General features: G+C 43.1%; 1 protein-coding gene across 6 annotated transcripts in view; it reads left to right on the plus strand.

Annotated features, from left to right (window-relative positions):
- EPB41L4B (erythrocyte membrane protein band 4.1 like 4B) overlaps positions 1-15,317 on the plus strand; it is a 1,171,543-nt gene that overhangs the window by 165,493 nt on the left and 990,733 nt on the right. For all 6 annotated transcript variants that reach the window (XM_073678479.1, XM_073678478.1, XM_073678481.1 and 3 more), the window contains one exon: positions 4,731-4,775. In XM_073678479.1, coding sequence (XP_073534580.1) covers positions 4,731-4,775 — 45 coding nt within the window. The remainder of the gene's footprint in view (positions 1-4,730; positions 4,776-15,317) is intronic.

The following is a 15,317-nucleotide window of genomic DNA, read 5'->3' on the forward strand; positions in this document are numbered from 1 at the left end:
AACCAGAATCCCAACATGTCTGTGTTCTATGTCATCCTTCTCCTCTTCATTTCTAAAACTTAGTATTGACAAAACCGAATTCATCATCTTTTCCCTTTCACTTAATCCCCCTAACAGACCTATCCATCAAAGTCAATGGCTGCTCACTCTCCCCAGTCCCGCAAGCTCGCTGCCTCTGGGTAACCCTTGACTCTGCTCTCTCCTTCAAACCACATATCCAAGCCCTTTCCACCTCCTGCCGACTCAAACTCAAAAATATTTCCCGGATACCTAAATTCCTTAACGAAGAATCTGCAAAAACACTACTGCATGCCCTCATCATCTCCCGCCTTGACTACTGCAACCTCCTGCTTTGTGGTCTCCCTTCTAACACGCTTGGTCCCCTCCAATCTATCCCAATCTTTGCTGTATGTCTAATCCACCTGTCCCCCAGCTATTGCCTGGACTCACCTCTCTGTCAAACCCTTCACTGACTCCTCATCACCCAGATACTACAGTTCAAACCCTAACCATGACCTACAAAGCCATCCGCAACCTGTCTCCTCCATACATCTGTGACCTAGTCTCTCAGTACTTACCTGCACGCAACTTCCATTCCTCACAAGGTCTTCTTCTCTACTCCTCTCTTATCTCCTCTTGCCATAATTGCATGCAAGATTTCTCCCTTGTATCCACGCTACTCTGGAACTCTCTACCTCAACATTTCAAACTCTTGCCTACCATGGAAATCTTAAAAAGGAGCCTGAAGACCTACTCCTTCTGACAAGCTTACAACCTGCAGCAACCCTCATTTCACTATACCGCTGCACGACCACCTCTATCCTCACCTACTATATTCTCACCCATACCTTGTAGACTATGAGCCCTCGCGAAGCAGTGTCCTCTCTCCTCCTGTACCAGTTGGTGACTTGGATTGTTCATGATTATTATAAAAGCGCTATGGAATAAATGGTGCTATAATATAATAACAGCCGGGAAGAGGGGGGGGGGGCGGTGGCTCACTCAAATTCCGCCACTGCTAACTCTTTGTCATGGATTACACAGGAGAGATCACCCAGATCTCACCGCTGCCACCGTTTTTTTGTCAGGGGAACGTAACTCCTCTGCCTCCAGTCGTCAATTCCAGCTCCTGGAGTATATCTATCTATATATACATACAAATTCCAGCTCCTGGAGTATATCTATCTATATATACATACATATACAGTGCTGGCCAAAACTATTGGCACCCCTGCAATTCTGTCAGATAATATTCAGTTTCTTCCTGAAAATGATTGCAGTCACAAATTCTTTGGTACTATTCTCTTCATTTAATATGCTTGCAAGGAAAAAACACAAAAGAGAATGAAGCAAAAAATCAAATCATTGATCATTTCACACAAAACTCCAAAAAAGGGCCGGACAAAAGTATTGGCACCCTCAGCCTAATACTTAGTTGCACAACCTTTAGCCAAAATAACTGCGAACAACCGCTTCCGGTAATCATCAATGAGTTTCTTACAATGCTCTGCTGGAATTGTAGACCATTCTTTTTTGGCAAACTGTCCCTGATATTTGAAGGGTGCCTTCTCCAAACTGCCATTTTGAGATCTCTCCACAGGTGTTCTATGGGATTTAGGTCTCGACTCATTGCTGGCCACCTTAGAAGTCTCCAGTGCTTTCTCTAAAACCATTTTATAGTGCTTTTGGAGGCTTGGGGGCTGGTTGTAGGATGTGCCCTTCAGAATTTTATAAGATCCCCAGGTTACAGGATATCTTCACCCCTGGAGGTCAGGCGATAGATATCGTCATGATGTTTCCTATCACAATTTTACCTTTCTATAGAGATGAAATATGGCAAGTATAGCATCATTTTACATTTTAAAAATTACAAAAAGGAAAATGGGCTGATTGCAAAAGTTTGGGCCCCCTTGGAGATTTATGTACTCAGATAACTTTGACCAAGGTTTCTGACTTTAATTATCCTGTTAGGCTAAGTGCCCACGATGCTGAAATGCTGCAGAGTTTTTCCTGCCAGGTAGAAGCGTTTGTCAAGCGTTTTTGCATGCATTTCTGCATACGGGTTATCAAGCGCTTTTCCAAGTGATTTTAGCATCACTTGGAAAAGTGTTTGACAACTTGGACACACTATATAAATCCATGCAACCGGCATGGATTTATATGGTATGACCAAGTAATAGTTAAAAAAAAGAATAAAAGTGGTAAAAAAATCAAAAGTAATCATTATACTTGCCTTCCGATAGCCCCCGGTGTTTTCTCCGCTACGTCCAGTCTCCCCATGTCTCGCGGTGGTCTAAAAGGACCTGCGGTGACGTTATTTAGTCATGTGACAGGTCACGCGACCGCCGACCTCAGTGGTCGCGTGACCTGTCACCTGACTAAATGACGTCACCGCAGGTCCTTTTAGACCACCGCGAGACACGGGGAGACCGGACGTAGCGGAGAAAACACCCGGGGGCCATCGGAAGGTAAGTATAATGTTCATTTTTTTTATTTTAAATTCTTTTTTTTAACAGGTTCTATGGTACCCGGGTCTGGATGAGAGTCTCCTCTTCTTCACACCCGAGTACCATCCGCACATAGAATTTTATAATATCCGCATGTGCACATGTGCTCATGCGGATATTATGCAATTCAATGCAAGTAAATGGCGGCAATTACGCTGCGTTTCCACAAAATTAATGGACATGCTGTGTATTTTTCCGCAATGATTATCCGCAGCGGAAATTTCCGCAGCATGTGCACAGCACATGCGGATCATCATTGGGAACCATGGGGCACGTATTACTCAGCGTTTTTGCTGCGGAAATTCCGCAGGAAAAATGCTTGAAAAATGCATAGTGGGCATGCAGCCTTAGGGTTATGGCTGGTTAACTATCATCATTAGAAAAGGATATGTGATGAAAATTTCCCAGCTTTATAAAAACCCATCCACCTCCTAAGCTTGTTCCAAAAAACAGCAGCCATGCATTCTTCTAAACAGCTGCCTAGCACTCTGAAAACGAAAATGGTGAAGGCCCACATAGCAGGGGAAGGCTATAGGAAGATAGCAAAGCGTTTTCAAGCTGCCCTTTTCTCAGTTCGAAATGTACCGTAATTAAGAAATGGCAGTTAACAACAAAACACAATACAAAGGAAATGTGTCATCTTTAACTTTAGACCTATTAGAGATCATTTCATCTTCAACTTGCTTAACTGTTCACAATAACAGTAATTTTGACCAGGGGGTGCCCAAACTTTTACATGCCTCTGTATATTTAGGGTCTGGTACAATGGAGAATTCTCTTGACACACCAATAGAGAAGAGGATGGACATTCTTTTGGACATAAATGAAACCACATTTTGTAGGGAACTCGCGAGGGTCTGAGAAAGGGGTGGGGTGGGATGCTATGGGATGGGTTTTCTGTATGAGTGTACTATTTTGAAATATTCAATAAAAATTGATATGATTAAAAAAAAATGACACCAAATACTTTTTGAATAAGTTTCTGACTGATTTTAATGGGAAAATCTCCTTTAGTGCAGATAGTACTTTTTTTTTTCCACTCGTTATTTTGAGTATTTTGCAGTAAAACTAATAGGAAGCTTATTCGAAGAAGATTTTAAGCATTTTTTTTGTGGATTCGCAGTAAAGTCTGCTTCTAAATGTTTGTAAAAAAAAAATAGGCCGAGAGATGTACTTGCCACTGTTCTTCTGTGATTGGCTGGCTATGTATAGTTAATCTGTCAAACAAGCATTTTTCTATTTTTCTGTCTACATGGTAGGGGGCAAACAGAGTGGCATTGTGTGCCGCATGTAGTCCTGGGCCGCAGGTTGTGCACCCCTGCTCTAAAGCTGATTATCTAGCAATTATCATTCATACTTGTTAGATTATGTGCTCACATTGAGTATTTCCAACAGATTTATCTGCAGCAAAAACCATGGTGTTGGCTGGAAAACTCTGCGTAATATGCACGCGCGTCTTTGCATGGGTGAAAAACATTAAAGAAATTACATGCTGCAGATATGAAAAATGCATTGATGGTCCAAATCCACAAAAATTCAGAAAGATTTCAGAAATGTCATTCTCTTTGCTAGTACTGTAAAATGCTGCGTTTTTCATAGCGAAAAAAACGTAGCAAAAACACAGCTTATGAACAATGTCAGTTTTTCACATAAAAATTCTATCCATGGTTTGCACGGATACAACTCATACCTATTATAGTCTATGGGGCTGTTCACATGTCCATTTTTTTCTCAAACTGAGTGGTCTGCACAAAATCATAGAGACATGTCCAAATTTCATCTATGATCAAACGCACCAATGCAATTCTATGGGTCCTTGAAAAAATCAAACATTACTTGGATGACTTCCGTATGCTGTTAATTTTTCAAGGACTGTTTGATGGTCTGAACGAGACCTAATACCTTATTTCATTTAATATTCTTGTTCTGCTTATTTCCCCCTCTCCATTCTATATTATGACATTTCTACAATTCTACCCTGCGTTCGCTGCCACAGCTTTAGTTCAATGGACTGTCATATTCTTTTCCCATTTATCATGCCAAGACAGGATACTAAAAAAAGAATGAGAATTGGGGATAAAATTCGAGAAAGGAAAAAAAACACTGTCGACTATACCCTTATTTATTTTAAAATGAGTTTTATATTTCTTCTCTTTATGAAAAAAAATGACATCCTACTATTCTGAATAATTTTTTTTTTCTTAATTTTTTTTTTTTTTACAGGTACTTATTTGTATTACAACTTAGACAAGACATCTTATCGGGAAAGTAAGTAACCTTTTTAGACTGTTTTGCAATATTAATTATAGCCTCTAAAAAAAGCATATCTTATGTATATCCCATTGTGTGTCCTGTCATTAGCGTTTGTCATAATCTAACCTGATTTTGCAGTATTTCCACTTCAGATTATATAAAACACACTTGGAGATGCAGTGTACGGCTAAAAGTATTGGGACGTCTACACATTACACCTACAAGAGCTCTTATGACTTCTGATTCATTGTAAATCCTTAGTCATTAATACGTGGACAAAATTGTTGCTACCCCTCATTTAATGAAAGAAAAACCCACAATGGTCACAGAAATAACTTGAATCTGACAAAAGTAATAAATTAAAAAATTATGAAAATGAGCAAATAAATGTCAGACATTGCTTTTCAGCCCTGATTCCACAGAATTTAAAAAAAATAAATAAACTCATGAAATAGGCCTGGACAGAAATGATGGTTCTCTTAACTTAATATTTTGTTGAACAACCTTTTGAGGCAATCACTGCAATCAAACGATTCCTGTAACTGTCAATGAGACTTCTGCACCTCTCGACAGGTATTTTGGCCACTCCTCATGAGCAAACTGCTCCAGTTGTCTCGTGTTTGAAGGTTGCCTTTTCCAGACGGCATGTTTCAGCTCTTTCCAAAGATGCTCAATAGGATTTAGTGTGTTTTGGGTCATTATCCTGTTGCAAGACGCATGACCTGTGACTGAGACCTAGCTTTCTGACACTGGGCAGCACATTTCTCTCTAAAATCCCTTGATAGTCTTGAGATTTTAGTGTACCCTGCACAGATTCAAGACACCCTGTGCCAGATGTAGCAAAGCAGCCCCAGAACATAACAGCGCCTCCTCCATGTTTCACAGTAGGGACAGTGTTCTTTTCTTGATATGGTTCATTTTTCCATCTGTGAACATAGAGCTGATGTGCCTTGCCAGAAACTTCCGTTTTCTCTAATCCCCTCCACGACCGCAACAACAGGAGGTTGCCTCCCCATCATAATTAGGGACAGGAAATACAAGAGGTTAAATAGCCCTAATGGGATGAAGAGGTTTCCTTCTTGGGGGTTGTGGCCGGCGATAAGTTTTCCCAACTCGCAATACCTTAGCCGGGCAGCCGTGGATCGATCACCCCAGGTCTTCCTCCACGCTGCTGCTCCCGCTTCCCGGCGGGACCGCACTATCCTTCGGCGCGTTTGCAATGCTGGATGGTGAGGTGAGACAGCTGGAGGCCTCCTGTAGCTCCCCAGCCAGTTACAATATCTCTCCCCCCCCCCCCCCCCTCCCTGCTGCTGCTCTCCTCCGGAGTCTCGCCGGCAGCATAGAGCGCTCACAGGAAGTGATGCGCGCCGGCATTGCAATGGGCTCATCGTCACTTTCGGTTGCGTTCCACGGTGGAACGCACCGCCATTTTGGCAGGAAATTAAAAAAAAAAAAAAGAGATTGGCTGGACCTGATGCAAGAGAGGGGGAGCCTCATCCTATTGGATGGGAAAAGGCGCTGGATCTCTGTTTCCTGTACAAATAGAACCCAGATGGAAGACTCCATAAGGTAGGACTGAGGTTCTAATGATGGATGTGTCTGTCCCTAAGCTTCTGCAGAGCCCAGCGTAAACCCTGGCCCAGTGAGTATGTCTGGTAAAGGGTAGGTTTTCTTGGTGCAGGATCCATTTTTATGTCTTCCCCTTGTCTTTTAGGGTGACAAAGATCCTGCACCAAAACCAAAAGAAAAAACCTGCAAGTCGCAAATGTGCCATTTGTAGTAAAAAGCTCCCATCCGCCCACAAAAAGGCTCGGTCAGTTGTGTACCGAAAAAATCATCCATGAAGAGCAACCCTGCGTAATGGATGAAGTCAGAGGAATGGTACGCCGGAGATCCAATCATCCTTGGCCACCTTTTCACAATCATTTTCTGGGGTCCCTCAGTATCCAGGAAGAGGAAATACGCCCCAGAAGATACCTCCGACTCAGAGGCAGTAAATTCAGCCCCTGAGGAATGCTTAGAGGAAGGTGAAGTCACTCCAGGCTGTAATACTGATCAGGATGATAGGAAGTTTTTCTTCTCCTCGGATGACCTTGAAAAACTTCTACTTGCTGTCAGAAACACAATGGGAGTAGAAGAGGAAAAAACGTCTCGCACGGTCCAGGATTTTTCAGCTAATAACCAGGAAATGGGGTCACTCAGATGTAGACCTGTTTGCAAGTCGACAGAATACAAAGGTGAATCAATATTTCTCCATAGACCCCAGAGAGACCCATTCAAGGATAGATGCGTTCTCTCACCCATGGAACTTCGGGTTGGCCTACGCATTCCCTCCAATTCCATTGCTACCGAGGACCTTACAAAAAAGTCAGAGTGGACAGAGTCAGGACCATTCTGATCGCCCCTCTATGGCCAAAAAGAAGTTGGTTTGGGGCTCCAAACCTCCTAAACCCAGAGGGCCCTTTTATCTTGCCTCTGGACCGCGATCTACTCCGTCAAGGTCCAATATTTCATCCAGCTCCCCACAGCTTATGCTTGGCAGCCTGGTTTCTGAGGCCTTAATCCTGAAGGCCAAAGGTCTCCGGATGTTGTAATAGACACCCTACAAAAAAGCAGGAAGCAGGTCACTAATGCCATTTATTTAAAAATATGGAAGACCTTCTCTACATGATATGGATCTACTCCCATCGATCCCTTTCATCCTGACATTGCCAGGATATTGGACTTTTTACAGGATGGTCTATCTAAAGGATTAAAACCCAGCACCCTGAAAGTCCTGGTCTCTGCTCTAAGCTCTTTCTTTGACCAAAACCTGGCTGACCACCGGTGGATAAAGAGGTTCATGACAGCAGCCTCTAGAATGTCCAAGAAGGCCCATCATGGTTCCAACCTGGGACCTGAATATAGTTATAAAGGGTCTAACTATTCCGCCCTTTGAAACTATGTCTCAGACTCAGCTGGACAAATTATCTTGGAAGGCAGCTCTATTAGTACCCATCACAACAGCAAGAAGAGTCAGCAAGATCCAGGCTCTTTCCATCAGGGATCCTTATCTGAGAATCCTGGATGACAGGATAATCCTTCACCTAGACCCTTCTTTTCTCCCGAAAGTATCTTCTCATTTTCACATGTCCAAGGAGAGAATTCTCCCATCGTTTTGTCAGAATCCAAAAGACAGCAGAGAATCGAAGTTCCATTCTCTTGATGTCCGAAGAATCATCCTTCACTATCTACAACAGACGGAGCCTTGGAGAAAAGCTCAGAACCTTTTTGTCCAGTACTGGTGACCAAATCAAGGGAAGAAGGCCTCCAAGAGTTCTTTAGCTAACTAGATCAAACAAGCAATCACATAGGCATATAAATATCAAGACCTGCCTCCTCTGGTGTCGCTAAAAGCTCATTCCACCAGGGCCATGTCAGCCTAATGGGCCGAACGGGCAAGCGCTTCCATCGAGCAGATCTGCAAAGCTGCCACCTGGTCCTCTGTCCATACCTTTACCAAGCATTACAGATTAGATTTGATATCTGTAAAAGATTTAGCCTTTGGCAGAAAAGTTCTGCAGGCTATAGTCCCTCCCTAACGATATTCTTTGGCATTACTCCTGTTGGTGCTGTCGTGGAGCGGATTAGAGAAAATAGAATTAGACTTACTAGTAATTCGGTTTCTAAGACCCTCTCGACAGCACGGGTAATTTCCCCCCCCTATGAAAATTCTATGTTCATTTGAATTCCTTGGTGTTAATAAATATTTCAAGCATTCATTCTGTGTGGTCCTTGGAAAACACTGAGGATAGAGGGAAGGGGAGGGATATTTATCCTCTTGTGTTTCCTGTTCCTAATTAGGATGGGGAGGCAACCTCCTGTTGGTGCTGTTGTGGAGGGTCTTAGAAACCGAATTACCGGTAAGTCTAATTCTATTTTTGTCTCATCTGTCCATAGGACATTTTCCCAGAAGCCAACAAACATGTAGTTTGGCAAATTCCAGTCTGGCTGTTTTTATGATTTTTTTTCAACAATGGTGTTCACCTTGGTCGTCTCCCATGAAGTCTACTTTGGATCAAACAATGACGGATGGTGCTGTCTGACACGGATGTTCCTTGAGCTTGAAGTTCACCTTTAATCTCTTTAGAAGTTTTCCTGGTCACTTTTGTTAACATTACTCGTCTCTTTGATTTGTCATCAATTCTCCTCCTGCGGCCACGTCCAGGGAGGTTGGCTACTGTCCCATGGATCTTAAATTTCTGAATAATGTGTGCAACTGTAGTCACGGGAACATCAAGCTGCTTGGAGATGGTATTATAACCGTTACCTTTTAACATGCTTGTCTATAATTTTCTTTCTAATCTCCTGAGACAACTCTTTCCTTTGCTTCCTCTGGTCCATGTTGAGTGTGGTACACACCATGTCACCAAACAGCACAGTGAGTATATGTAGTCCTATATACAGGCCCACTGACTGATTACAAGATTGTAGACACCTGTGATGCTAATTAGTGGACACAACTTGATTTAACATGTCCATTTTGTCACATTATTTTCAGAGGTACCATCATTTCTGTCCAGGCCTATTTCATGAGTTTAATTTTTTTTTTAATTCTGTGGAAGCTGGGTTGAAAAGCAATGTCTGACTTTCATTTGTTCATTTTCATAGATTTTTGATTTATTATTACTTTTGTTCAAGTTATTTCTGTGACCATTGTGGGTTTTTCTTTCATTAAATGAGGGGTACCAAAAATTTTGACCACGTGTGTATAAAACACACTTTGAGATGCAGTATACGGAAAAAAGTATTGGGACATCTACACATTGCACCTGCAAGAGCTCTTATGACTTCTGATTCATTGTAAATCCTTAGTCAGTAATATACAGTTGGACTCTACACCCACACCTCCCCCCTGTATGCAGCTAAACAGCCTTCACTCTTCTGGGAAGGATTTCTATTACATTTTTTTTTTTTTTTATGTTTTTTTTTCTACATTCACCCAAAAGAGCATTTTTGAGGTCAGAAGGCCTGGCTCACAATTTATTTTATTTATTTTACTCACTTATATAGCGCCATTAATTCCAAAGCGCTTTACAGACTTTATTGGCACTGTCCCCATCTGGGCTCACAATCTAAATTCCCTATCAGTATCTTTTTGTTTGGCGTATAGAAGGAAACCAGAGAACTCGGAGGAAACCCAAACACAGGGAGTACATACAAACTCCTTGCAGATGTTGTCCTTGGTGGGATTTGAACCCAGGACCCCAGCACTGCAAGGCTGTAGTGCTAACCACTGAGCCATCGTGCTACCCTTTCTCCTTTTTCTTATATCCTAAAGGTGCTCGATGAGGTTGATGTCAGGGATTTGCACAGGCCGGTCAAGTTCTGCTACACCAAAGTCATTCCTTTATAGTGCACTGGAGAACAGTCATGCTGGAACAGAAATGGCTCACCTTTATGATTAGATGGGTGCTATATGAGAACTTTTCAATCCAGAAACAAATACCACTTGATGTGATGAGCAGAAAAGATGAGGACATGTTCTCCAATAATGAAGACAATTTAAGCAAAAGGTCCTCTGCAAAACCCTGGGTCTGCACTATTGGAGAACCTGACCTTATATTTTTGGTATTAGGAGTGGTTAATCTATATATTGGTCCCTTAGAATTTATAGAACTCCTACCTGTACTGTTGAATGGGTGGGAGTGTGAAATATCAACATTATCAATATCGAGTTTTTCTGCAGTGGAAAATCTGCTAAATTCTGCCCACACCTATTGATAAATGTTTTCTGCTTGACTAGTTTTTTGGTGTTTGCAGCAGGGAACACATTAAGCCCTTCACAGCCTGTGATGTATAGGTACATCATAGGTCTTGTATCCCCCTTTGATGTGGTGTCATGGGGATACCGCGTCCAAGAGAGGAGAGTTGACCGCGGTGTCTGGTTTCATGAACTTCTGCACTGGTTAGATATATTTCACCATCTTAATAAACGGTGCAGGTTTTTTCCTTGTTAGCTGCGCAAGGGTCAATCTTTTCACTGGAGGCTCCAGAAGCTTTCCTACCTGGATTGTCTCAGCTGTTCAGTGTTGGCCATTACCCTCTGCTATTTATGTTCGCCTCTGGCACTTTCGGATTGCCGGCGTTAGTTCTTGCTGCCTGGTTCTGGAGGTGTAGTTCATAGTTAAAGCTGGCGTTTGGAGAGTTGTTCAAGAGATTGTTGCTTGGAGATTTTGTGTGCACATCCTCATCCTCTCCTATTTAGTTTCTCCTTCCTTTAACTCCCCTGTGTCCCACTCTGTTGTTTGGTGAGAGTATTTTGTTTGGTTGGTATTTTCATTTATCCCTGTCCATTTTCCCTTGTTTGTCTGTTTAGTGTGTTCCTATACACTTCAACTTCCCACTACCCATGGTGGGGTAAGGGACAGATAAGGGTTGATATAGGAGCATAGCAAGGCATGAGAACCTGACGTCTCCACCTTCAGGAGTAATCGGGGGGACGACAGGTAAAGACTAGGGCGCCCCTATTTCTAGGGACCTGGTTAGCATCCATAGTCCCAAAATCACTGAGTAACATGTGGGCTCCGTCGCGGAACCCGCATCTTTTCCAGTACATGACAGCTGATTTGATCCGGCTGTCATGTGCCCATAACATCTGTGGGTGGCCTTGCAATCCACACGCTAGCTGTTAACCTGATAAATGCCGCTGTCAATCTCTGACAGCGGCGCTTAACATGATTGCGCTAGAATCGCGTCACAAACCACGCTCATCGGCGCCCCTGTCACTTGATTGCGTGGCACCAATGGGTTGGCATGACAACCGGGGGTCTGCAGAAGAACCCCCCCCTCTGTGCTTGTCATTTCTGATATGCTATGACTGCTGACCCATGGCTGAAGCCCTGCTATGTGTAGCACAAGCGATCAGACGATCGCAGCTTCAAGTCTCCTAAAGAGACTATTGAAGCAAGAAAAAAGTAAAAAAAAAAATGTAAAAAAAATATAAAAGTTCAATTCGCCCCCCTTTTACCCATTCAAAATAAGTGTTTTTTTATTACACAAATTATATTAAAATATAAAAGAATTAATCTGATCGGTAAAGTGAGTAACGAGAAAAACAAAACGCTAGAATTTTTTTTTTTTTTTTTTCTCTGCAACATTGCAATTAAATGCAATAACAGGCGATCAAACATTGTATCTACCCCAAGATAGTACCAATAAAATCATCAGCTCGGCGTGCAAAAAATAAGCCCCACTCAGCCCAAGATCCCAAAAAATGGAGACGCTACGGGTCTCTGAAAATGGCACTATTTTTATCTATTTTTTTTTTTTTTTTAACAAACCTTGGATTTTTTTCACCACTTAAATAAAAAAAAAAACATATACCGTATATTCCGGCGTATAAGACGACTTTTGAAGACTGAAAAATCTTCTGTCTAGTCTGGGGTCGTCTTATACGCCGGTAATGCTTTTGAACTTTCAGAAATTGACATGCGGGGATACTCTGGGGGTGTTAATAAGCTGCCGTGGCCGTATCCCTGCCATGTCGGAGTTAATATAAGGTGGAGGGAGTTAAAATACGGCGGCGGTAGGTCCAGACAGTCAGCGCTTCTGTGCTGAAACTGACACATCGCTGCGTATTCCCAGCTCCGGACACAGCGCAGGGCTTCTGTGCCGACAGCTTTCACTTGTCACAGAAGCGCTGCGCTGTGTCCGGAGCAGGGAAGTTCGCATCGCTTCTGTGACAATATATGAAAAGCCGGCAATTCAGCAGCGGCATAAGCCGGCACCCGACAATTTAGAATAGAAAGAATAGAGCTTCACACATAGATTAGATAGATAGAAACATGTCAGTCACATATATATGAAGTACAGTGACAGTGTTGCTTACTGTACTTGTCATTTAGTGTAAAGGATTTATTAAAACAAATATTAGTGTTTCCATGCACCGTCTCTTTAAAAAAGCCGGCCGGCAATTCAGCAGCGGTACCCGACAATTTATAACAGACAGAATAGAGCTTCACACATAGATTAGATAGATAGAAACATGTCAGTCACATATATATGAAGTACAGTGACAGTGCTGGTTACTGTACTTGTCATCTAGTGTTAAAATAACGGATTTATTTAAAAAAAAATTGGCGTGGGGTTCCCCTTAATTTTAGTCTCTAGCGGAGGTTAAGCAGACAGCTGGGGCAGATGTTTGAAGCCTGGGAAGGGGGTAATACCCACGGAGCTTCCCAGGCTACTAATATCAGCCCCCCGCTGAATACCTATCCTTTACTAGCTATTAAAATGGGGGACCCCCCCAAAAAAATGACGTGGGGTCCCCCCTATTTTAATAGCTAGCAAAGGCTAGGCAGACAGCTGGAGGCTGATATTAGTAGCCCAGGAAGGGTGCCATGAATATTGGCCCCCTCCCAGGCTAGAAACACCAGCCGTCAGCCGCCCCAGAAATGGCGCATCCATAGGATGCGCCAATTCTGGCACTTAGCCTCGCTCTTCCACACTGCCCTGGTGCGGTGGCAGGGGGTAATAGGGTTGGGGTTGATGTCAGCTTATAATGCCAGCTGACATCAAGCCCAGGTTAGTAATGGAGAGGCGTCTATAAGACACCCCCATTACTAACCCCATAGTCAAAGTTAAAAGAAAACACAAACACCCAGAATAAAGTCCTTTAATTGAAATAAACACACAATTCTTTATTGTTCTAAATTAAACCATACTTACCATCACGCCCATTCCAGCTGAAGCCAACGATCTCCTGCAATAAAAGTAAAATAATAAAGCAACCTCATCCTTACCTTTCCATGGTTCCCAGGACAGCTCCAGCTCTGCTACATCGAGGTGACAGGCTGGACCGCAGCAGAACGCTGCCATCCAGCCTGTCATCCCGCAGACACTGAGAAGCGCAGGCATGCTTGCGCTCCTCAGTGTCTCGCTGTGACGGCATCCAGATGAGCCGACAATGAACTCAGCTCACCTCCTGGACGTCCGTCACTGACAGCGTGGGAAACTTCTACTGCGCATGCGGGGAGCAGGAGAATTTTCCCACGCTGTCAGTGACGTGCATGAGGTGAGCCGAGTTCATTGTCGGCTCATCTGGATGCCGTCACAGTCAGACACTGAGGAGCACAAGCATGCCTGCGCTTCTCAGTGTCTGCGGGATGACAGGCTGGATGGCAGCGTTCTGCTGCGGTCCAGCCTGTCATCTCGATGTAGCAGAGCTGGACCGGTCCTGGGAACCATGGGAAGGTAAGGATGAGGTTGCTTTATTATTTTACTTTTATTGCAGGAGATCGTTGGCTTCAGCTGGAATGGGCGTGATGGTAAGTATGGTTTAATTTAGAACATTAAAAAATTGTGTGTTTATTTCAATTAAAGGACTTTTTTCTGGGTGTTGTGTTTTTTTTAATTACTTTACTAGAAATTCATGGCGGTCATGTCTAATATTGGTGTGACCCCATGAATTTCAGGCTTAGGGCCAGCTGATAATGCCAAGCTGGCCCTAACCCCTTTATTACCCAGTGAGCCACCGCACCAGGGCCCTGGATGAGTTGGGTACAGCGCCAGAAGATGGCGCTTCTATGAACGCGCCATTTTCTGGGGTGGCTGCGGACTGCAATTTGCAGCGGGTGGGGCCCAGAAAGCTTGGGCCTCCCTGCGCTGCAGATTCCAGCCCCCAGCTGCCTAGTTGTACCTGGCTGGACACAAAAATAGGGCGAAGCCCCACGTCTTTTTTTTTTTTAATTATTTCATGAAATAATAAAAAAAAAAAAGGGCTTCCCTATATTGTTGTGTCCGGCCAGGTACAAATAGGCAGCTGGTGGTTGGGGGCAGCCCGTTCCTGCCTGCTGTACCTGGCTGGACACAAAAATATGGCGAAGCCCACGTCAACATTTTTGGGAAAAATTAATTACAAAATTAATAATAATTTAGGGACTGCATCTTTATTAACCCCTCAATTGTCATTTAGTGTTAAAATAAAGGATTTTTTAAAAAGAAAATTGGCGTGGGATCCCCCATCATTATAGTCTCTAGCGGAGGTTAAGCAGACGGCTGGGGCAGATGTTTGAAGTCTGGGAAGGGGGTAATAACCACGGAGCTTCCCAGGCTACTAATATCAGCCCGCAGCTGAATACCTAGCCTTTACTAGCTATTAGAATGGGGGACCCCCCCAAAAAATGACGTGGGGTCCCCCCTATTTTAATATGTTTATGAGTGACAGTTTTCCTGCTATATACCTGCATGTCATAAGAATTTAAATTAAAAAAGGACCATGTTAAATTCAAATCTGTTTTTTTTTTTAATTTTTACCGGTGTTTGGTATGCGTTGGAAAAGGGGTAGTCTTATACGGTGAATATATCCTAAACTCTATATTTTAACAGGAAAGTAGGGGGGTCGTCTTATACACCAGGTCGTCTTATACGCCGGAATATACGGTACATGTTTGGTATTTGCGAACTCGTAATGACTTGGAGAATCATAATAGCAGGTCAGTTTTCGCATTAAACATGGTAAAAAAAAAATTGTGGAATTGCACTTTTTTTGCAATTTCACCGCATTTGGAATTTTTT

This window comes from Phyllobates terribilis, unplaced genomic scaffold (genome assembly GCF_046119375.1).
Source record: "Phyllobates terribilis strain yellow unplaced genomic scaffold, ASM4611937v1 Scaffold_4__5_contigs__length_816908805, whole genome shotgun sequence".
Lineage (NCBI taxonomy): Eukaryota > Metazoa > Chordata > Amphibia > Anura > Dendrobatidae > Phyllobates > Phyllobates terribilis.